The following is a 23,258-nucleotide window of genomic DNA, read 5'->3' as shown; positions in this document are numbered from 1 at the left end:
TCTTTTAAATGGCAATGTTCATCATAAATGACTATTTGAGTTTTACTGCCAGAATGGCCATATGGAGGGGTCATAGCTTAGAATTATGATTTTTTCTAATACAGCTCATCAGAAGATCTTCATTTTTCACCAAATTTAACAACCCTTACCTACTCTTCCTACAGTATTGGAAATGTACATTTAACAATCTTCCATCTTGTCTTACCTTACCTTATTGTTAAGTAATAGTATTACTGTTCCAAGCACACTACGAATGTTATGTTTTAATCACCAGATACGTAGCTTTCAGACTTATTTTTGAATGTTTTCAACCTAATTTTTATTTTATTTTACAGGATACCTGATCAATTGATTCGTAAACTTTGGGGAGAACTGAGGAACACCTATCTGCATAAAGGTCATAACACTCAGGGGCTTTATTATACAGTATTTGAATTAGACGAATTTTATTACTCTGCCATGTATTTTCCCCACCCTACCGTCAAGCCACAATTGAAGGATTAAGTGCCAACTGAAAGTTCAAATATTGTTTTGTGTGCCAATTCTGTACATACAGTGTACTGTTTTAGGTTAAAAATCTTACCACTATTGTATTGTCTATATCATGGAGAGCACAGTAATCAATCATCAAAACAATTCAACAAGCAAACAGCCATCCATAACGTAACTCTTTCATAAGTAGGGTGGTGTCTGTACAGTATACACACAATGCTTGGACCCAAAACATTATGAGCATGGCATAACATTAGACTCTGACATAGCTTGACCTCTTCAGCTACAAAAATTATATGGGGGAGGAGACATGCTGGAAAAAAGAGAGAGAGAGAGAGAGAGAGAGAGAGAGAGAGAGAGAGAGAGAGAGAGAGAGAGAGAGAGAGAGAGAGAGAGAGAGAGAGAGAGTGAGTGTGTGTGTGTGTCATGGGCACCTAGTCTTTAATTGTACTTGCTGAATTTTTTATTTTACAATACTATCACAATGAAATGCACCATTAATGAGCTCTATATACTCAACTAATATATAAAGATATATGCCACGAAGGAAAAATAAACGAAGGAGCAACTGCGAGACCTTTCGACGTTTCCACGTCCTTTACTGAGTTCTGCTCAGTAAAGGACGTGGAAACTTCGAAAGGTCTCGCAGTTACTCCTCCATTTATTTTTCCTTCATGACATATATCCTTATTTATGGATTTATCACGTTCCTAACTTTCATGATTCAGTTATACATACTCAACTAATATAGATATCTCCAACTTTTCCACCAAGAAAGTATGTATGTAGCACAATTTTAAGGATACTACATACTTGAACTCCAAGAAATGCATGCACAAATGACAGACAAGTGAGAACAATCTGTAACTATAAAATGAGTAGAACCACAGCATATCATGCAATAGTTGTATAAGAAAAAAAAGGATTTTTACCATTTTCAAACAAATAGTGTGTTAGGTTAGTGTTGTCAGAATCTTCAATGAAAGAAAAAATAAATTAGCACAAGTAAAATTTCGTTAATGTGAAACCACAGCGTACATTGAGCAGCGTTAACACCTAACTTTAAGCTAAGAAGCACATATTCTACATCATACCCTTACCTTCCTTGAGGATTTGTGAAGAGGAGACTGACGAATCATTTTTACAAATTTCCCTTTTATCAACACTGTTTTGCAAACAAAGAAATTCATTCAGAGGTTAAGAAAAAACTCAAGTGACTCATCTTTTATATTTAAATATAAGTGTTCGCATTATATATCCACAACCATGTCCATCAACAGGTGATAGCTGACACTTTATTGTGCAACTTCATTAAAAATAAAAAAAAATAAACACATGGGCTGGTGATCATGTATACATGTGTACTTTACAAAATCATACAGCAACTTCATAAATGTCAGAAAAAAACAAACAGTAGTACATCTCAACAGAAATACCAACTATGAAATTTAGCAATAAACACCTAGAATACTCTTAATTTCCACAATACCCCCTGTCACATAGACAAAAGTTAATTTAGTATCTTCCATCAGCCATTTTTGGACAGGGTCATTTAACTTCAAATAAATCTCTAAAATATCACAGCTGTCTCCTTTTCACAAGGACCTCATTCACCTGACCAATACAAGTACTGTCTACCAAAAACACAAGAAAAAGTCAGGAGGCTGCTAATGTCAAATTTCCTAGGGGTTACAACATACTCTCAATTAGCCATTCATGGTAAAAGAAAATTTGCTACTGCAAAACAAGAATACACTTTGTCCTTGACAAGTTTTAGCATCTAAAAATGAAATAAAATAAAATAAAATCATTAGTTTTTCATCTTTCTGAACCAGTTATTTAGTGTATCCTGATAACTTCCATTCACTAAGATTGCCCAGAATGTTGTTATAGCTAAGGACATCTTCAACAGAATTTGACACTACCTACTTGAAAAAAATTTATCTTGTCACTATTTTCATAAACTAGCATACATTCTGAATTCATCTACAAATCACATCATCCTTTCCAGAATGAATGCTATTAGCTTTCAAATGTATGTGACTAGAATAAAAAACAAATAAAAATACCAAGTACTTAACAAAGATGGAGAAAAAATGAATAGTATTGCAATCAACAAAATAAGCCTGCATAATTCTCCAGCCTTGTGTTACTTCCATCTCCAAAGTTTCTTTCAAGAAAATCGAGACAGAACAAATTACATAATGAATTGTGAAACCTGAACATGTGTAAGGTCACAAAAATCTGAAACCTGCACAAGCATGACAATTACAAAACATCTTCAAGTATTGCTGAATTATTTTGTAATTAAATGAAAAAAAAATAGGCAGTTTGAAGAAACAAAGTTGTGTATGACAGTTAACCCATAGGTTATGAGTTTTTGGAACTTTTTGTGGGTTGAACTTTATTCAAAAAGTACTTCTTTCAAAATGAAAAAGGCATGTTCCAAATATTAATACTATGACAGGAAAGATAGAAGAAAAATGTTCTTATTTGAGACAATATGAAAAGATGGTGTCAATGTACTTATCCAATTTTTCTTAATGCTAATCTCCAAATCAAAACACAATGGAAGTCTCCTGAGCTACATGGCAAAGATAAAAGACAACAAAAATTATAAAGATACAGTAAAGATGTACCAACAAATCCTACTTTAGAAGTAAAACACAAAGATAAGGAACTAGATATTATCAAGACTGAGATAAGAAACACAGTCTACCTGCAAACAACTTTCTGAAAAACTCAAGAATGCTTCGCAGCAAGATCAAACTTTCAAAAGTTGCTTAGCACAATTCTCAGTACAGTGCTGAAGTTGTTGATTTTTCAACACGAAAAATTATGAAAAGACCTCCAATAGTACATTAATCACTAACAACCTATCCAGTAGGCTTCTGCTACAACATATGATCTCATAACTATACAATATCAAACAACATTTAAGTCTGGGTCATAATGAACAAACAAAATACTCTACAACAAGTATTCTGCTCCATTTTCCTGTTGGAATGACATACTTTTTAACGTTAGAAATCGTATACCCAAATATAAGAGAAAAGTTTTTCCAACAAACTATATAAAATGGAAACCTAATTGTTTCAGGAATGTATAACTAATAGTTTGCATGGAAAACTTGTTAAAACAAACACAAAAATAAAATACAAGGGTTACAGTCAAAGAGGGGTTTCTGTAACAGAAGCCTAAGGATAGTCGGAAAATCCATCTCTTGCACATAAATAGAATAGTGTCAGCATATTTTCAAGTGAACAAAATCAGCTACCAAATCAATAAAAATAATACATGACTGAGAGATAAATCTACGAAAACACCAACCAGGAACAGAAAGGCTAATCTATTCCTAATAAAAATGTTATATGTGCCTCTTTGTGAAATCCCATTGTAATAAGGTGTGTACAGTATTTACAAAATTGCCCATTGAGATTTCACCAAAAAATGAATGAAAGGTAATGCAACACTTTCCTCAGTACTTCCCTGTAAAATCATTTCAATACTGCAATTTCTAAATAGTCCTGAACCTCCCTCATAATAAATGAATAAATGTCCTGCCATAAAAGTAAGATACCTGAACTATAATTACATGTGAGTGCTGGCCTATAGGTGTCAGGTCGTAAGTGGCTGCTTCTCCAAACCACAAAATCAAGTTTCACTTTTAAGGTGTCAAATTTATGAAACCAAAAGATATTTCCTTACTTCCGCTTCCAAAACAAACATTACTACTACAATACTAATTCTTATTAGGACAAGTACAATGGCACCACCTTTACTTCTTAAAAAAAAGCAAATAAAAGCTAATTCCCTCTTTTTGTCCCCTGTCAACTTGAAAGAGAGAATACACAAAAATATCAAACTATCAACTCGGCATTCTCTCTCTTCTGATTCACACAAGCATAAGGTTATAAAGAAACTATCTAAATAATGGCAAAAGAAATTGTAAAACAGCCAATCTAACCAATAATGAAAATCCAGTCATGAGCAGTAGTTTATTTCACAAAATAATGCAACCAGTAAAAATCAGTAATACTGGTCTCAACCACATTTTGTCAAAATACTGTTTTACTATGAAAACACTGAATGCAGTTTTATACATTTCAAAGCCATGCAACCAGCCTTCAATTGGCACCATATACATAGCAATTGGAAATGCCACCACTAGAAAAATAAATTATGCATCACAGCAAAGCAATATACTTTATAGTGGGCTTTGCCAGTGGAGAAAAAATTCATTCATCCCTGAAAACAGATGACACACTGAGTGGGTGTGTGATGAATCTTGTAGGACAGCAACCACAAGTAATAACTGAAATGACTTGGGTTTACTTTCAACAAAATTCCCGTACTTCCTATCAAGATGGCTATTCAGAGACAAGCCAGAGTGCCTCAATTTTACAAAGAATGATACTCATTATATCATAAAAACTAAAGAGCACCTTGTTTCATGTTCATGGGTGTCCATTTCTGCTGATCCATAATCTTAAAGCTAATTTTCTTTTTTCCTCTCTGTAGCTCATCAATTTACGCTAACATTCCCTTATCATATATGTGCTTTTGTTCAGTTTTAATTCCCCCTTGCTCTGAAAGGTTTGGTACAGTTTGTTGTTTAGGTACGGGCCTATTAAGTACTACTGTTGCTACCCATATGCACACATCCTGCCTAGTGATTAAGAGTACATATCACTTTCTCTCTGATGAAACTATCTATTCAAGTTCTACATCAATCAAGTCTTTTCCTTACTAACAACCAAAAATAAAAGGCATAAATAGAAAAAAATAGTAATCCATGCCTTTGTCTAGATGTCAAGAAAAATCATCCTCTTAATTTTTCTTTCTTTAGAAAGGAAAAAAAGACTGGGGTAGAGCTTTACAGACAACAGTGCTATACAGACTACAGTGCTACACATTTTCTTTGGATTGGCTACAATAAATACTGTATCACAAGGTAAAGGACTATCATTACCTATATCAGTATTTTTTTCTCGGGCACACTATAAAATACGCAAACCAACAAAAAGAATATAAGAAATACAACCCACTAAATAAATCATGTCCACAGTACACCCAACTACACAGTGATCATGAAGAGTTCCAATAAAACTAATGCTTTATTTGGAAGAATATTTAAAAAAAAAAAAAAAAAAAAAAAAACTACAGCATACCATGAAAGACATGCATGCTTAAAATGGCATAATAAAACAGGGAAACAGAGAAAAAGTGTTTCACTAACGCCAAAGGCTGACCTGTCTATTAACTCCACTTGCTTCTTAAGAAAGGAAGGTTTACCTAGCTCATAGGGTTAAACGTTTTGAATCATACACTGACAGCAGATTTCTAAGCATTACATACTATAAACAGTACAGACTGGATAATATTTAGTTAAAAGTAAAATATTCACACCAGCCCTGTTAATGTTGTATGAAAGGGAGAGTGCTGTATGTAAGTTTTGGTTCAAATCCTTTTTCAGGATAAAATATACAACTATCATTGACGAAAGAGACTGGTTGCAGATTTTGCAAGAACATTCCTGTAACTATTCATAAGAGGAATGATTGTTCCTATATTAAGTTTATATATCTCAGAATAAATGCATTTCTTTCTTCCCTATATTATGTTTATATATCTCAGAATAAATGCATTTCTTTCTTCATTTGGAAATAGGTTTAGTAGTGACGAGCATTTCCAGAATTTGAAGACATCCAGAAGTTAAGAGAGCATTGTGGTTATTAAAATTACATATGTATCTGGTAAAAAGTGACCAGTAGACACTTAAATATATCTCACGGTACATCTGCACAAAATTTAGGTCTACTTCAGTATCAGCAGGCGTATGCTTTAGTTCCAACATGATTCAACATCACTGTGGTCTTGATGACAGCAGAATCATAATGGTTTGAGAATACAGGCATGTTAATTTGAAGAAACGAATTTACAGAAAATCACCGCTGATATTCTCTAAAAGTATTAATTATGATTATTATATTATCATTATTATTATTAACCAGACCACAGCATTAATATCCTTACCTCTTATAGGGCATTCACTGAAAACCGAATGGAACTCTCAGCAACAAAGACAAAAAATTAAAATGACCATTTTCATTTTGAAAATGTGTATTTATTAACTTTTCTACTCGGAACAAATATTAAAAACCCTTTCACTAGCACAACTTGACATTTATTGCTAGTTGTTCCTCTTCAAAGATATGCTTCATAAAATTTCAGATGAACACTCAATCTTTCACAAGTTAAAATCAATTAAAATTTAGATTGGCTATTTGCAATTCCTTTTGGCAAACACTGGAAACAACAGGATGCTGAGAGCAAGCAATCTCCATTGTATCCTAGGAGAACCAGCACCACAAGTGTATGCATACACACACAACACTCACATCTCATTCATCACTTGCAGGTGACACTCAACATAATACAAAAAGTGACTATGACACTGTAGCATAAATGAACTGGAAATATCATAGCCAATACATAAATATCAACCAAGAACAAAAATCTTGGCAGCAGAATACTCTCAAGTCATTTCTGACCATTTCTTCCCCGAAACATTAGCATATAATGTTTACAACGTACATTTTGCTAACAACAACTAAGTATCCTGCCATCCAAATAAAAATTACCTTATGTAACCTACATGAAAAATGAATAAAAAACACAAAGAACTAGTTTAACACCATCATGTTCATGTGAAATGTATAAACTAACCAATAAAACATCCAATTTCACACAATACAGATCACTACTAACTCTTCCAGCTAAGGTGTAATTTGGAAAAAAAGTTCTCTGGTGAAAAATATTTCAAGAATCTAACGGCAACTCTCGCCGAAAAAAAAAAAAACACACACCTTAACATATAAATGAAACTGTAACTGGAGTGCCCAATTTCCATTAACTTTTTTACAAAGTGATCACAGACCCAAACAAAAACTAGAAAGCCAAACTTCTATCATGAACCCCCAGCTACCTTCTCATAGATTATGAACACTAGACAAATATTTGGCATAACATGAACAAGATATGGGGACATCCCTTTGTAGAATCCCTGAAGACCTTCATACCTCCAAGTTTCTCTAATACAATGACGCAGATTATCGTAGTGTGCGTGCTGGTCCTGCATCCGGGCGCGCAGTACTTGATAAGGGTATGTTGTAACAGCTGCAAATAGCTTTGACAAGGAAGCAAATCCCAAGTATTCAACGGTGGTCTGAAAATAAAAAAGCCACTTTAGTTAACAATTCCTTTCTCATTTCATTGCACAAAAGTTCCTCAGTATTTTCCAACAAAGTAATGTATGAGGATAAAAAAAAGTACTAAAAAAAGAAAACCTGCTTAATAACTTTTCCAATCAAATGTGGTTATATAAGGTAGGAAAAATATAAATGGCAAAGGCAGCTGTGACATATCAAGTACAAATGCCTAAATTTCTTCCTTGAATTTGCATGAACCCCATTTTTAGCTTTTTGTTATTTATTCTACATTTAAAACAGAACCATCTGGCCTAACAAATAACTGAAATACAACTGAAAATAAAAAGTCCTTCTTCAACCTGATGTAATTAAAAATAAAGTTAACTACTCAACAATTAACTTAAAATTTAAGCACATTAAAGAGAACTGGCTATAATGCATTTACCTTCTGAGCTAACAAAATACTTTTCATCCAATAAAACCCCACTTCCATTTTAAAAAAAACCCTAACCCAGCCAAAACCATAATACAAATGCAGTCATGTGCATTTATTGCAATTTTTTAAGTACAATTAAATAGCTTCTCAGGTTTCACATTCCCATTCTGCCACCAATATACGTACTCAAAAGTTGCCTTCCAAGTTTTTACTCTCATATGATAAGAGAAGAATGAAATGGACTTGTAATTGTCCCTTGAACCATTGCATTGTGAAAGGAATCTCAAAGTCTGTGAGAAGAGATGACCTGATAGAAGATAAGATATAGCATATCACCAAAGAAGTATGCCAAGCACACTCACCAGCTTAGTATCTATTGGCATGTTATGATATCTGTTGTATGCAGACTTCAGCTCTTCATAAGCCATGAACTGAAGTGCTCCATGTGACACTCCAAAGATGCCAGGAACAAAACCCTGCAAATATCAAATGAATAAAGAAATTAATACCGTATAACAGTATAACAGCAAATTTATCATGTCATAAGCACCATAATTTCTCAACCGAGATATAAATCTATGACATATAACGAAACATAACATACAATGCCCCACAATATCCACAACATAAAAAAACTATTCTACTTGCCTTATAAAGACCACGAACACCTTCGTACTTGTAGGTTTTAACAAAGGCATCCATCATCCCATTATATCTAACAGACCCTTCCAACACTTTGCCAGGACCTTCTGCATACTGTAAGCACATTCTGAAGAATAAAAACATTGATGGGTTGAGTCATCCTACAAGCTTTGTATATTCAAAACTGATTTTCAAAAAGCAACCAAAGCCATATATTACCTGATTTCAGGCTGAAAATTACCTCTTAATTTACTACTATGTAGAAAAATACCTTTCACTATTACGTACCTAGTTTTAACAACCCAAATGGGATTCGTCATGACTAGTGTGAGAACGCCCGCCTCTGCTGCTGCTACCATGTGAAGCCCTGGGCCAATATCTACCTTACTATTGCCACTTTGGAACCACGTCTTTATGGCATTGTAACTGGGGAAACGATAAAAAAAATAAAATAGTAAAATTATAGTTGCCAAACTTATAGTACATATATACAGACACTACCCCAGTAACTTACAAGCAAGTCAACATATAATTGGCCATCTGGAACATAATTGTTTACATATTAGGCATCTTCTCAAGGAAAACCCAATTTGACAACAAAATAAATTGACTGAAATATAACAACACAAAAATGTCACTCAGTATGTGGACTGCTGAGAGAGAGAGAGAGAGAGAGAGAGAGAGAGAGAGAGAGAGAGAGAGAGAGAGAGAGAGAGAGAGAGAATATTCAACTATATTTACTGGTAAATGCGCAAAAGAATAGCAATTACAGGAAAGAAAAGACACACATAATACAAGATGGAATCGTAGGCACAAAGAGAAGACTAATATATACAGGAGTCACAAAGACCTTAAAGTACGTCCTGCATTTGAATAATTTTCAGATACGTAATTCTTCGTAGTTCCTAACCGATACTAACCTGCACTTAACATTCAATATTTGATACAAGTATATCTGAAAATGTCTCATATCTAAAATGGTGACATAGGGAAAAATAATCCTAATGTGGTAGCTGGTTCGTACAAAAGTTTACCAAGTTGAGGTATTACTGTATTAACTATTTACTTGAAAGTTAAGGGGAGTGAACCTGAGCATATCTTCAAATATGGGAACTCAAACCCCTACAATGAAGTCATGATAATGAGCACTGGAATCCCTACAATGAAGTCATGATAATGAGCACTTGAACCCTTAAAATAAAGTCATGATAATGAGCACTTGAACTCCAACAATGAAGTCATGATAATGAGCACTTGAATCCCTACAATGAAGTCATAATACTGAGGACATGAACACCTGAAATGGAGTCAAGATACTGAGAACTTGAACCCCTACAATGTAGTTATGATAATGACACTTGAACTCCAACAATGAAGTCATGATAATGAGCACTTGAACCCTTACAATGAAGTCACGATAATGAGCATTTGAACCATTAAAATAAAGTCATGATAATGAACACTTGAACTCCAACAATGAAGTCATGATAATGAGCACTTGAACCCCTATAATGAAGTCATAATACTGAGGACATGAACACCTGAAATGGAGTCATGATACTGAGAACTTGAACCCCTACAATTAAGTTATGATAATGACACTTGAACTCCAACAATGAAGTCATTATAATGAGCACTTGAACCCTAACAATGAAGTCATGATAATGAGCATTTGAACCCTTAAAATGAAGTCATTATAATGAGCACTTGAACCCCTACAGTGAAGTCATGACACTGAGCACTTGAACCCCTATAATGAAGACATGATACTGATCACTTGAACCCTTACAATTAAGTCATGATAATGAGCACTTGAACCCTTATAATGAAGTCATGATAATGAGCACCTGAACCCTTATAATAAAGCCATGATAATGAGCACCTGAACCCTTAAAAGTCATGATAATGAACACTTGAACCCTTATAATGAAGCCATGATAATGAGCACTTGAACTCCAACAATGAAGTCATGATAATGAGCACTTGAACCCTTACAATGAAGTCATGATAATGAGCACCTGAACCCTTAAAATAGTCATGATAATGAGCACTTGAACTCCAACAATGAAGTCATAATACTGAGGAGATGAACACCTGAAATGAAGTCATGATACTGAGCACAGTTCATGGTTTGAGGGCACTGGGTCCATGGTCATCACCTAACATGCAGCAAACTACCCCAGGATCATCCACAATTGGCTAAAAAAAAATAACCTCCATGTATCATCAAATGGACAAAGTGATACACAAAAAAAGTCAAGTTTCCAACGCAAACCAAGATGCTTATTCAATATAACACCATACAGTTTGTAATAGTCATATCGCCTACAACGATACAATGAGATTAAAATAGCATTAACTCTAAATAATAATGAACTTTTAAAAACTCGACAGTTGATGGCGATTTAGAGTCATTTCAACATTATAATATATTTTGCCTTTTCAAGCCCATCTCCAAAATTCAGCACGTTCAGCATCAATTTTCAAAAAGAGAGGGTCTCCTTCCGAAATAATAATAATAATAATAATAATAATAACAACAACTGCGTGGCAAAATAAGCGTCGCCACAGAGAACACGCAAAAAGAAGCGTAGCTCATGCGCATATTTTTCCTTAAGGAACGTCACGTAGCACCTTATCTAAGTAAAAGGTAAAAGGCGCAATTCGGCGCGATAACGGGGAGAGAGAGAGAGAGAGAGAGAGAGAGAGAGAGAGAGAGAGAGAGAGAGAGAGAGAGAGAGAGAGAGAGAGAGCTTGTGACGCGCGTCATATTTTCAGCGACTGCAAGACAGACAGACAGACAGATAAGACTTAAATTATGCACGCGGTGTCGTGAAGACTGATTTTCAAATACAAAAACAATAAAACATGACTGGAGAGAGAGAGAGAGAGAGAGAGAGAGAGAGAGAGAGGAGAGACGAGAGAGAGAGAGAGAGAGAGAGACTGTATCGCTTACGAAGAATTATTAGATAAGTTTAAAGAGAGAGAGAAGAGAGAGAGAGAGAGAGAGAGAGAGAGAGAGAATTAAATAAATAAATAAGTAACAACTAATCCAATCATACAATTACATCATATAAGAAAGTAGAAACTTGTCCCAATTTAATTGAGAGAGAAATGTTCATGTATACAAAAACCTTTTCACTTCATTAAAACCAACGTTTCTCCCTCTCTTTTTCAAATCCCCAAATTGTCCGTGAAAAATGTTTCAAAGCTTAGAAATAAAAACTGACATCGCACCTGGTAACAGGACCCTTTGCAAAAAGAAAAGAAAAGAAAAAAAATAACTTTCATAATCAGTACTCAGTCCAAACACAATCTTTCTGTTACATCACACACGCAGAGAGAGAGAGAGAGAGAGAGAGAGAGAGAGAGAGAGAGAGAGAGAGAGAGAGCGCCACGAGCTTAAACAGACTTGGCACAATGCACTTTTAACAAATAACTTGAAAGAATTTTAAGTCTAAAGTACCAACGTGACCACTGTCAAGAAAGAGAAAAAAAAAACCTAAGTACACACGTGAGGCTGTCGTACTATTTTTACAGACTTGGCAAAGTCTAAGAACTCCGAAATATCTGGCCATGTAACTCAAATGTAGGGTCAGAATGCTGGCACCTGTTCCTATGACTTATAAATAAATAAAAAATATATTACTTCAAGGAAATACGTCAACAAAATATATCGTAATGCGGAGCCACTGCAAAGGCGATTTTCGGTTGGCATTCCTGATGAAGCTTCAAGGGCACCCACAGCCTGATTGGCTGTTGCCGTGGCGCAACTCGGGCTAGGCCCCCAGATTCTCGAACCCGATTGGTCTAACAAAAGCTAAGGTATTCATCAGATTAAGATACAATATCTGATCATAAGTAATTTCCCTTCGTAACCAAAACACTGGGAGCGAAGTCCGTCCGTTACAAACTAAGAAAACAAAAAATTGTCGGTTGCGATAAAGCTTTAACATCTCCCGAGAGATCCCGCGCTCCAATTTATCACGTACACAGCTCTGACGTCATGAATACTATGCTATAGGAATGCTCCCAGATATCGGTGTACAACAGGTTTCGTGATCGTAGGCTCTTCATAAAACTCGGGGAAAAGACCCCACGCCATGAAGACCTTCAAACGAGTAGGCAAAATTGCAATCTTATCAAACACGTAGGTATCAAAGTTGACCAGTGCGCAACCTTCAACATTTTTCTTTTTTTCTTTTTCAATTACGTCAAACAACGTTATCTAAACATATTACGCAAACAAGAAAACAATAAGATAACAGATTGCCGCCAGGTTTGTTGGCGACTGTAAACTCGCGGTATTTCGTTGTAGTAATTAAAAAAAAAAACACTAACATTTTTTCTTTGTATTTTTATTGTACTAAAAAAAGTACTATCACGAGGTTTTAAAACTTGTTTTGCTCCCAAACCTAGTACAAAAAGACCACTTCATTTGTCCCAAAACGTAGTACTAGTGCATGGTTTACACGCTGATTATATATCTATATATATATATATATATATATATATATATATAGAGAGAAAGACATCAACCAACCAAACAGGCACGGCGTAGAAATATCAAGACAGAACGATCAAGGAGACGGCCACTATACCAGACCAGTCTGGTGTACCTTACCGTATGGGGCTCTGTTGGGTAAGCAGTTACATTTACTGCATAAATTGGACGAATAAAAACGAAGGCGCGACTACTTCTGCTCTTCATTCCTTCGACCATTTATTTCTTTCGAGCTTTTTAAAATTTGTGATTGCGCTTATGTTATATATACACTTGACAAGGTTACCGATGCATTACGTAAACATTACATAAGCTTAACAGGACTCGCTCGAATTATGTATGTATGGCGTGAAAACGACAGGGTGACTGCGCAACCGTACCAGCCACTTCTGTGTTCAATTGGCAGCTATATCTCGAATAACATAACTAATATATACATATATATATATATATATATATTATATATATATATATATATATAATATATATATGTGTGTGTGTGTGTGTGTGTGTGTGTGTGTGTGTGTGTATAGTTGTGGGTGTGTGTGTTGTGTGTGGAGGGCACGGTTGATTATGCAATAATAGCGATGAAGAGTTACAGCTGCCAATTATTATATACTGATGTGTGTGTGTGTGTGTGGTGTGTGTATGGTCACCACACGCCATAGCACGTTATTTTGACGCCTCAATTATGACTTCTAATTAAATTCCCAACCCCCCAACAGAGTTACTTCATTCTTCTTCCGCAAAATTGGTCTAACTTAATATAGGTAATAACAGTTCATTTTCAGCTAAAATTAACTCTGCAGTGATTCCATCACAAGCTGGTGTTGCTTTGTTATTGATTTCACCGTCCGGCTGTTCAGTCACAAAAATGTTCGGTATGCTAATTGTCTATCCACTTGAGAGATTTATTGACACAAAGCTTGGAGGTGAATCCACTGGTCTCACAAAAGCAAGGAGTTGCACAGATCATAGATTTGAGTTTGGATATATTTAGCAGCAGTAAACAGAATTTAAATATCCCCTTCCGGTATTTACAAAGAGTCATTTGACGGTGTCTACAGGCTATTATTACGTAATAATAATGATCCCGGCAACCGACATTTCCGTAAAAAAAAAAAAAAAAAAAAAAAAAAAAAAAAAAAAAAAACTGGTAAAGGAAGTGTTCATGGGACCTTGGCAAACGAATCTACTAGAAGGGAAATGTTGCCACCTATTTACTATTCTCTTGGCACTTCTCAAAAGATTCTACTCTAAGAAAAGGATGAGAAAGATTTAGCTCAGCGACGGAAAGTTGACAATTAAGAATATTCAGAAGATGCAGCTCTAACCACCAAAAACACTAACGGATTTACAAAGCTTGATTAATATAACACTAACGGATTTACAAAGCTTGATTAATATAATCTATCATTTATCCAGAGAGATGGGAAAAGTCTGGAGACTGAAAAAGATTTAGTTTGACAATAAAGTTGACACTTAGAATATACAGATGCTGTTTTAATAATAATAATAAAAAAAGCACAACTAGATTTACAAAGCCTGATTAATGAAATGTATCATATATCTAGATAGATGGGACTCATAATAAATCTGAAAAAGAAAACAAGTACTAAATGGTGCAGGGTAACAGGTGTACCTCACACAAGGAAGCGCTACATTTCCCAAGGCCGTTTGACACCTTAATGAATCTTATTATACAAGAATTCAGGGGAAGAAAGACACAAATAAAAGAATTCAGAGAAAATACGGAAGACATGGATGCATGAATTCACTGAAAAGAAATTACACAGAGATGCAAGGCTGTGAGATAAACAAATGAACAGTGATCACTGAAAAGGTTCATGTTTGCTTCCAAAGGGGTTAAGTGCTGCTTGGAGGCAGTGAAAAGTAACTGTGGAGACTAGTAAAAGCTCTGAAATTGCTTGCAAGAGAAAGTTTAGGGTGACTGTAAAGAAACTAGCACAAGTGCTGAAAGTGCTTGGAAGAGAAGATTTAGTGACTGCAAAAACCAATGAAAGAGCTGGGGCTGCTTGCAAGAGAAGACTTTGGGTACACGAGAACAAGAATAATTTTATGGCTATGCTCATACTTTATGATAATTGGATAACCTGCGTGACATCAATACATGACGAACATCCTTGGTACCTGCCATTTCTAAATCACCATCCATTTAGTTTAATCATATTTTATAAGTATATAATAGTCTGCTTCCTCTCTTCGTTAAAAGCTACGGTATGGGGCTAGCGTCGTGGCATGCTGATCAGATGTCGCAGGTTTGCACCTTCCGCAGGGCAACGAAAAATCACTGGCTCTGTATCATGATCAGTTACTTGTGTAGTGTGGAAGTCGAAACAAACATTTTTTGGAAGATTGAATTTCATTCACGTCAATGGCCCCTGCTATTGTGTGCTTGTTCCATGTGAATGGGTTTCATCTAATGAAATGAAATGAAATCAAATATATATATATAAGAATAACTGCCTAATTTGAGGCATTTACTATTACAAATAGGCTACATGACCTGCATTCCTTCTACTGTGTCCTATCCTGCCAATCCATATTTCTTCAATATACCTTCTTCTCTGTCAATATTCCCACCATTAAACTCCAGTGACACGCAGCCAGGGAAATCAATACATTATTGATTTCATTGAACTATTGATGCAGGAGGAGGAGGAGGAGGAGGAGGAGGAGGAGGAGGAGGAGGAGGAGGAGGAGGAGAAGAGAGAGAGAGAGAGATTCTTATTTATAGTACTTACAATAAAAAATACAGCCCCCAAGCTGATCCAGCACCCCATACATTGGGAGTAACCCCTCTGTAGAGTCCTCGGATGCCCTCGTGGCGGAAAATCTGTGCAATGGCTTGAGTTAACCCGGTGTAATGAGGCTTGGATGATGCTGAACCATCACTGACTGAAAAAGAGATTCAGGGATACATCATTAAAACAAATACGTACCAATTATAATAAATGCAGTATGGTGATTCTGAATACAGTATATTTTTTAAAAGGAACTAGTATATGTAATATTTATAATGAATGCCTAGGTAACAGAGCAACATTTTCAAAGTACTTTGTATTTTTTCTAACATACATAGGGGTCAGGCTTGCATTCGAAACCCAAATTCCTTGAATAAAGAATGAAAGTCTGTATTTGTGTAGGAACAAATACAAATACTATACATCATTAGTTCTCTAAAGTAAGCTATGACTTTTGACACTGCAACCAGGTAACCAAAAGGACGACTTATACACAGTATATCACTGTACACCGGTATAACAAACAATTGCACTATAGAGTGATTTCACGTGATGTCATCAAATTGGAAGTTTGCCATATTGGAGGTATTGGAGTCGTATACAATGGCGACTTATTCGAATACAAGTAACCTTGAGTTTTATACTGCCGAAAGTTACCAGAAATCAGGGTGAAGAATGCCGAAACATTACAGAGGAATGGAGACATGTGGCTGGCGAAACTGAACCAAAACTTCAAGGGACAATATCTGGACAACATTCACATATGTTCAGCTCACTTTTTATCAGATACGAATTTTCCTTTTTTTTTTTTTTTCTTAATTGACAAGTAATATTTCATGTATAATATTTTTGTGCTTAACTCCAAGGCGTCAACAACCAAATAAAAACATGAATTACTATCTATAGATAAATATAAAAAGGCTTGGCCTACTCATGTCATGATGTACTGATTATTTGGGCTATCGATATAATACCGAGCTGGCCTATTTTATGCCTTGGGCTTAGGCCTATGTCACATCAAGATACCTGCAATACAATTGAAATGAGTACACGTAGACCTGGCCTGCAGTACCAGGTAATAGTAGTATGTATATGATTAATATGTACACTGTAGGCTATGACACCGAAGAACACCGAAGAAGGTAACATTTACCCTCCGGTTAACAGTGACATAAAAAGTAGCCAGATAAAAAATATATGCCTATGTGATGGGTTATTGGGGTTGATCTGTCGTTTGACAAATTATTACTCGGGCCTATAATACGTACTGCTTATTCCAGACTAATTAAATAAGTATTTCATTTTCACTTTTTCAGATTAAACACTGTACAGACTATTGCTTTTTTTTTTTTTTTTGCAGGTAGAAGAGCTGGCCTATATAGCAAGGATGATCCAGACTGGGTGCCATCTGTGAACACAATGGGCATCCAGATACTGTATAAACTAACATTAAACACTAAACATGAATAAATGAATTGTATACTATACATATTGCTTTCCTCACGGTTGAACACTTCCCATTTCCTTAACTATCTGTGCCTGATGCACATTATTTGGGTACCTGCAGTCATGGACATATTTTGCACCGAGTTAAGGAAGTTCACCTTTAGTTCTTAAAGTTTCATAGAGCACTACCAATTAATCTGAACCACATTCCACGCTATCACTCTGTCCGGTAAAAGGCCTTTCTATATGTTCTGAAAAATCAGGCAGTGGTGTGGATGTTGATGTTCCAACATTCAAAATAAAAAAAAACTAAAATGATAATTGTGTTGTGAATGTCCTACATTAAATATTTCTACAAATTTCTCAACACAATTATTTTTACTCATTTCTCTATATCTGTGATTATGGAAACATCTGCCTATCTTCCTTTTTCCTCTCCCTATTGGCTTTCTATGTTGTGGAACTTCCTCAGAATGGACTTTCTGGCTTACTACAATAAAGGCAAAAATTAGACAAATATGTTATCTCTATTCACAACATATGCTATGTGCCATCCACTCCCTACAAGGCTTCAATTCATCAAAATACCTGCAATGTTCCCTAAGCTTTACGACTAGCACACTAAGCCATACTCCAACCTTTAAACAACTTTGATACTCTTCAACTGTATATAACATTTAGTTCTCCAAGTGTGCTCCAACCTTTAAACAACTTTGATACTCCTCAATTGTATATAACCTTGTAGTTCTTCAAGTGCGCTTACAAACACTAACATTAACCAACACCAGCTCCAGAGAAAGGCATGTGACAAGACCAGTGCTTCAAGTAGAATGTCAGTAACCAACAAGAAGAGAAGAGGACTGAAGTAGAAAGCATGTGAGGTAATTCAGCAATAAAAGGGAAATTAAGAGTAAAATTACTATTTAAAGGTGTAAAAAGGGGAAAACCTTACACTTGCACTAAGACACAATTGTTAGGAGAGGGTGGAAGGTAAGATAGAAGAAGAGAATATGAAAGGAGGTACATGGAATAGAACTGAATATAATTTAGTCAAAAGGCAAAGTCCTGGGACCTAAGAAGTTATTCAGCGCTGAAAGGGTAACAGAGTAAAGGAGGTTCTAAAGGTGTAACCGGAGGAAAACCTCACAGTTGCACCATGAAACAATTATAGTGTATTAGGAGAGGGTGGAATGTATCATGAAAAAAAAATATATATATATATATGAAAGGAGGTACAGTAAAAGGAATGAAAGGCATTGCAGTTACGGGCTGAAGAGACACTGCAAAGACCCTTAGCTAATACCCACAGTGCACCCTGTGAGGTGCGCTGATGGCCCTGGCCCCAACAGGAGAGGGAAACAATGCAAGGAATTGCAGCTTGGGGCTTAAGCGACGTTGCAAAGAAACTTACGTAATGGCAACAGTGCACCACATAAGGTGTACTGATGGATCTACCCCTCTAGGGGGAACATCGATGACACTGGCAAGATAGATTGTGATCAAAAGGGGAACAATAAGTTACAGGTTCGGCCTTGAAGATACCGACCAGTACACAGAGACAAAACAGTCTTATATTAAGGGTAACAATTAGTATAATAAAACACTGCCATACAATCAGCACAACACAGACCATCCTCTTCCCAACAATTAACATGGATCAAAAAGAAAAATTGGACTAACAAATTAAACACCAATTTTATTGTACAATGAAGCTTGTGAAGAGCATCACTCAAAACAAATATGCCATATTCACATGAAAATGAATTCATCCAAGAAAATGAACCAATATTTTTACACATGAAAGTCAGGAAAAAGTTAAAATGAAATGAATAAATAAAGGATATCCTGGATAACTGATGTGGAAAGGAAGTAGCGACAGCATCAGTCAATCTTCTGATCTTGATTATTAAATATCCAGAGACTGGATTTTCATAACCTGCTGAAATATGGCGAGTGTGTTTGATGGGATTGTGAGAAACATTACGACCCATCGACTCAGCCACTCCTACATAAAATGTTTATAGAAAAAGCAATCCTATATCATCAATTGCAACCTGCTTACATCAACCTAATCATGTACTATACAAGAGAACAGAAGAGGCATATATTCAATACAGAGCCAATGAAACCAAACCTACTAACTAGTCTCATGAGATTTCAATTATAAACTACCTTTTAAATAAGATAGATGGGGCAGTAAACCAGGAAAACTGGTGAAAGAGGTGAACATAAGGCAAAAATTAGACCAACTTAAAGACAACTGTTCCATCCAGCAAAACAGATGCAAGATATGACCTCTCAAGGCTGGCTGAGCAGTAGAGGGAAAGAAAGGCATTTAATTCAAGGGGTCCAAGAATGTTTAAGGGGTTTTCTTATTTTATAAAAAAAAAAAAAAAAAAAAAGAAAAAGTGAACAACACCGCAACCTAGAACATTAAAACACCGTGCAAATACTTGGCAGCTCATTAAGGTAGTACCCTGAACGAAAATAGTGTAACCCATTGGAGAGTACCCAGTTTTACAGGGTGACTGTGAAAACATTGCCAATAAGCCAATAACCTTTCCTGTAAAACACATTTCCCAAAACGTACTGTACAATAGTTTTCTATAGTCTTTTATGGAAAACAAAACACTTTCATGCTAAAACCAGTAATACACTTAACAAAAATGTACACACATCCAATTCATGCTCTGAAATATCTTGCAAATGACCATAATTGACGGGTGCTCTGTCTTGGCCACTAAAAGAGGAGAAAAAATAAAATTCTAGAAACTTGCCAACATCTAGATCTGCTTTCCTTGCTGACTGGGTGATATTCATCCTCTTATTTTCAGTATTTTAAGCTCATCATACCAGCAGGTTTTCAACAGAAGACAACAAATTACCATTCCTAATAAGCAAACTAGCAAAACAAAGTGTGTCTAACTAAAAAGGCCATTTAGTGAAAACTAGGGCCCATAAAAGGGAAATTTTTTCCAAATATATCAATTTTTTTGGTTACACATTCTTGGGTAAGTAAGAGTTTTTGCATATCCATTTCATGAAAGGGAATAGCAGGCTATAATAACCAAGCCTGAACATTAATGTGCACCTAAGTACCAAATAAAGATCTTGAAAAAATAATCTCTGCTGATTTTGCTTTCAATATTCTCATGATAATAAAAAAACGTTAAGTAGAAATAGATAACAGATGCACTCTTGGCAACAGCTCACATATCCCTTTGACAGGTTCCAACTGATTTACTGATTCTCGAGATCAAACAAGAGACAGATAATACGACAGACTTCAATGGAAAACAACAGCTCATATGGCATTCACTCAGGTAAACCAAAAACCTAAAACCAGACCAACTACAGCAAGAACAACAACAGTCTCAAATACTCAAAGCTGGGTAGCAACTATGTAATCAATATTCTCAAGTTTAGGCTGTGAAACACCCTCTGTATTAGAGTCTTCTACAGCGTTCACTTACGTGTCTATTTGGATACCTTCCAACTGTCCCTTACGTGTCTTTTTGGATACTCTCCAACTGTCTTATTTTTGTTCCCATTCATAACTCAACAGTAAGTTACTTGCTGCTCTTTTAACTATTTTCCTTCAAGTTTTGACTTTATCTTCTTGTTACCACACAGAGTTGAAAGTATATCCTTAATTCCTGAAACCATTTCTCATCCATATTATACAGTAATACATTTACCTTCAAATGTCAAGTTTTATACAAGCCTTCTAATCTGAAAATTACAAAGCATGTTATTTTAAGGAAAAAAGTATGCACCAACTGTCTCAAATTTAACTTTCTACAAATAACAGTGTACATTTGTACATCACAATGAACATACTATCTTATAGAGCACATCACAAGCCATGAGCCTGACCGCAAAGGTTCCAACACAATAACTATGAGAAAAATAAGCAGAATAATGCATAAAATCTAATGAAAAGTACATAAATCATCAAAAAATAATGACAGATACAACCCTATATATTAAAACTCTCTAAAGGAATATCCTCAATCTAAAGAAACCACCAAACATTTTCTAACCCAGGGACAATGGCTATAACACAGTATAGTAGTAGCAGTAGGAGACAAGGTTTTTTTATTTTAATAATAACAGGTTTCTTCTATGTTTTCCTTACATTTCCTATAGATGTTCAAGATTATCTTGTCACCTATTTCTCTTTCCCATCCAAGTTTTTTTTTTATCCTCTTTGCCATCCAAGTTTTTTTTTTATCCCAATCATTTATAATTTCTTTCAACTGCTTACCCTTAATTTATTCAATTTTACTTAGGTACATATGTTTAGCTCTTTCAATTATGTACTCTTCCACTCGCAAGTGTACGCTTCACATAAAATACTTCATTCTCCAAGTCCCTTGAATAGCAGGAAGAGGACCAATACACTAGAGTGCTGAAGCGAGAGGATGTGCGGACTATTTCTCCCTTTGTGTTGTTTGGATTAATTAAAGTGTGTTATGCCTCTAAGGTTAAAAAAAAATGCAAGTATTGCAGCACTGATTTTCATTTCTACATATTTGAGACACAAATTGAATAAGCCAGAATCAAAAAGTAACCGGGACAATGTAGGTGGAGTTGATCGCAACCCTAGGCTTGAAATCACTCCGGCAAAAACAACAGCACCATGTGAATCCTTGAAATAGCTAATGATACAAAACAGTAAAGAGGTTCAAGTTTAAACCGAGACGGCAAGGTCACAGCTTTTCATTCAAGTAATTTGCGTGTTTACTGAGTATACAAACCTGTCTTTCATGTAAGTTTCATCCCCAGTGAGAGCTGGAATCAGTCCTTAAAATTTGGTAACGTGGTAGTTAACTGGGGGGTAGGTGACAGATTGGGGGAACTCAACTTGACTGCCATTATCAAGTAATAATTCCACCCTCAGCATCAGGGACTGTACAGAATGTGATCAGAAAGGGCAGAGGCAAATGACAAAAGGTTATAGGTAGTCTGTATACCTAAAAATATAAATTACAGTACTAAACAAAAAATTGGGCAGTTTCAGTTTCTTAAGAAGGAAATTTCATAATAGTGAACTCCTCTTCTATTATGGAGGGGAGGGGAGGAGGGGAATGGATTGGAATCTGCCCATTTTGTCACCAGTCCGGTTCGTCACCATCATTTAAGCAAGTTTCATTACCACATAAAAATATTAAAATGAAACAGTATAAAAATGAAACAGTATAAAAATGTTGGTCATACTGACTCATAAAATTGTTGTTTCAAAGAACAAATTACAGTTTATCAGTTTAACAGCTTATTACATTTGTTTTACATTGTAACATAATTTCAGTGGAATACTAAACCCATAAAAATGCTGTAATGAACGCCTTAAATTATACGTAGTGAATATTAACGTACAACACAAGAGAGAGAGAGAGAGAGAGAGAGAGAGAGAAAACATTGGTTGAAGGTGTATTATGTCTAAGGAAAGCAGGATTAATGGTGACGAAACAAAAGTAGATCTACAGTACTATTCAGCGGCAGCCTAGACTATGGCAGTTGCGGTTTTCTATGCAGTTTTACCTCCTGAACAAGAATTTTAGGTATTTCTACATAAGCACTCCGCAGTGACGGCAAGGAACGTAACTGCGGATACGACATCCACTAGAGATCGGGGCATCCAATGTACTTCACCATGTTTAGTACTGGCCCCTGGGGGGTTAATTACAGTCGTCCAAATAAATATTACTTTAAATTCTTGTTCAGGAGGTAAAAATGCATTGAAAAACCACAACTGCCAT

General features: G+C 35.5%; 1 protein-coding gene across 2 annotated transcripts in view; it reads right to left on the bottom strand.

Annotated features, from left to right (window-relative positions):
• The window catches only part of LOC135218656 (solute carrier family 25 member 32-like), a 36,486-nt gene that overhangs the window by 9,553 nt on the left and 3,675 nt on the right, over positions 1-23,258 (bottom strand). For both annotated transcript variants that reach the window (XM_064255101.1, XM_064255102.1), the window contains exons 2-6: positions 16,051-16,204; positions 9,070-9,207; positions 8,788-8,908; positions 8,502-8,615; positions 7,575-7,720 (exon numbers count right to left, since the gene is read on the bottom strand). In XM_064255101.1, the coding sequence (XP_064111171.1) occupies positions 7,575-7,720; positions 8,502-8,615; positions 8,788-8,908; positions 9,070-9,207; positions 16,051-16,204 (673 nt within the window). The remainder of the gene's footprint in view (positions 1-7,574; positions 7,721-8,501; positions 8,616-8,787; positions 8,909-9,069; positions 9,208-16,050; positions 16,205-23,258) is intronic.

The sequence above is a fragment of the Macrobrachium nipponense genome, chromosome 9, assembly GCF_015104395.2.
Source record: "Macrobrachium nipponense isolate FS-2020 chromosome 9, ASM1510439v2, whole genome shotgun sequence".
Taxonomy (NCBI): Eukaryota; Metazoa; Arthropoda; class Malacostraca; order Decapoda; family Palaemonidae; genus Macrobrachium; species Macrobrachium nipponense.
The sequence above is the reverse complement of the archived record's forward strand: the minus strand, read 5'-3'. Positions and strand labels throughout refer to the sequence as shown.